At 58.2% G+C, this 1,885-nt stretch overlaps 1 protein-coding gene across 1 annotated transcript in view; it reads right to left on the bottom strand.

Moving 5' to 3' along the window:
* The window catches only part of TLL2 (tolloid-like 2), a 134,404-nt gene that overhangs the window by 131,565 nt on the left and 954 nt on the right, over window positions 1-1,885 (bottom strand). Inside the window, exons 2-3 of the mRNA XM_008575365.1 lie at window positions 1,412-1,606; window positions 1,117-1,314 (exon numbers count right to left, since the gene is read on the bottom strand). Coding sequence (XP_008573587.1) covers window positions 1,117-1,314; window positions 1,412-1,606 — 393 coding nt within the window. The remainder of the gene's footprint in view (window positions 1-1,116; window positions 1,315-1,411; window positions 1,607-1,885) is intronic.

Genomic DNA, 1,885 nt, shown 5'->3' with positions numbered 1-1,885 from the left:
AGGCGGCCGCCCCCCCCCCCCCCCCCCCCCCCCCCCCCCGGCCAAAGTCTCCCTTGCCATCGCCCTCTTCTGGCTACTCTTAGCATCAGCATAGGCCAGGGAGAGACCAGTGGGTTGGGAGGATCCAAGCACGGCTGTGAGGATGCATGGAACTGGCTGAAACCACACTCCCCAGCTCCTCTACCTTCCAGCCTTGCCTGCCCGTCCCATCTTGTCTGTGAATAGTCACAGAACACTCATGCTCCTAGATATACAGCATTTTCTTCAAAATTACTGGAGAAAATGAGATCCCGGCGGACAAGCAGGTTATCCTGCAAAGCTGAGACCAGCACTGGGAAACTCTCACAGGCACATCTATGTCTCTTTCCTCTCTGAACTTGCAACACCCAGACCAGCACCCAACACACTGGCAGTGCTCAACACATTCCTGAGCAAACTGATCAACTCCCCACTTAGTGCCCCAGCTGCCCACTGCCTCCCAGCGGCCCCAGCTTGCACCAGCAGAGTCCAGGACCTGACAGGTGCAACCCTGTTAGTCCCCACCCTTTTTCCCAACCTCAGTCGCCCTTTTCAAGGCCAGGTCACCATTCCAACAGTGCTTTGGAGACCCTTCTCCCTGGCCATGAGTTAGGTCCCATGAGGAACTGGGATAATGTCAGTCAGGGCACACTACCTGCTGATAGTCTCTCAAATTATTCAGGAACCAACTCTTGTGCCCACCTTCTCAATTCAGAGGCCCTATGAGGTACAGCAATGGGTGCATATTCTGCAGGAATCTTCCCTTATGGTAAATCCAGGCTCCTCAAGCCTGGTTTGATCTTCAACCTTCACAAGATTCTCAGGTCTCACGAACTCCCTACGTCCTCCAGCCTCCTAGTAACCTGGTCTTCTCCAGACCACACACAGTTCTGACCCGCCCACCGCCACTCACAAGCCACTGAAGTACCAATAAAAATAACTACAGTGCCATCATCATTGTTCCATCTGCAGAGAGTTTTCCCATAAATCATCTGAGTCCTCCTATTTAAACTATCCCCAATTTAAAGATGAGCAAACTGAGGCTGATAGAGGTCTCCAGGGAGAGAAGGAAAGGGACCACTGGTCCACGGCACTCACACAGGCCTGGCCAGCCACAGCACCTGGAAGAAACACCCTGCGCCCCTGAGGGTGGAGGCGACGCTCTTCTCTCTTTCCGCTCATCTCCCCCGCTGCCGAGTGAAACCGGGCCAGACGATGCCCAGAGATGACCGCCACCAGCACCCGCGGGTTCCCGGCCACCACCAGGAGTGGCTGTGCTGGCCTCTGGGCCCCCATCTGCCGGGGAGCGTGGACACCCCTCTGTCACCTCTGGGAACTGCCCCAGACCCATGGGCTGTCTTTGGACGTGCGCCTGGGCCCTCCTGTGGCTGACGCCTGAAGGACTCGAGCTCAGAAGCTGCTCCCCTGGGGACCCCGGAGCCGGTTGGAACTGCAGCGCCGGGGCCGCGACTTGCGTCCGAAAGGCCCGCGCGTCCCGGGGCGCCGCTTGCTGGCGGGATGAGAGCACCTGCTGGCTTCCATCTCCGCCCGCGCGGGGCGAACCCCGGCCGGGACGACGTTGAGGGGACTACAGGGAAGTTTGCGGCCACTTGAGTCTTGCACATTCTCCCTCGGAGACCCCTTTCCTGTTGCCTGCTGTGAGGCTTTTTTTTTTCCCTTCTTCTAAAAAAAAAAAAAAAAAATCTCTTCCCAAGAACAACCACACGATCTTGGGAAACTTTGCGCGAAACTTACAAACGCTGTGAAATCGGAGCCAGCAGGTCCGTCTGAGCCTGGGAGCGCCGCGCCCAGCCCGGCCCCGCTGCCCCAGCCCGAGCGTCCGGCGGTGGCCGGGGCCGCCCCCCGG

This window comes from Galeopterus variegatus, unplaced genomic scaffold, assembly GCF_000696425.1.
Source record: "Galeopterus variegatus unplaced genomic scaffold, G_variegatus-3.0.2 Scaffold1175, whole genome shotgun sequence".
Lineage (NCBI taxonomy): Eukaryota > Metazoa > Chordata > Mammalia > Dermoptera > Cynocephalidae > Galeopterus > Galeopterus variegatus.
The sequence above is the reverse complement of the archived record's forward strand: the minus strand, read 5'-3'. Positions and strand labels throughout refer to the sequence as shown.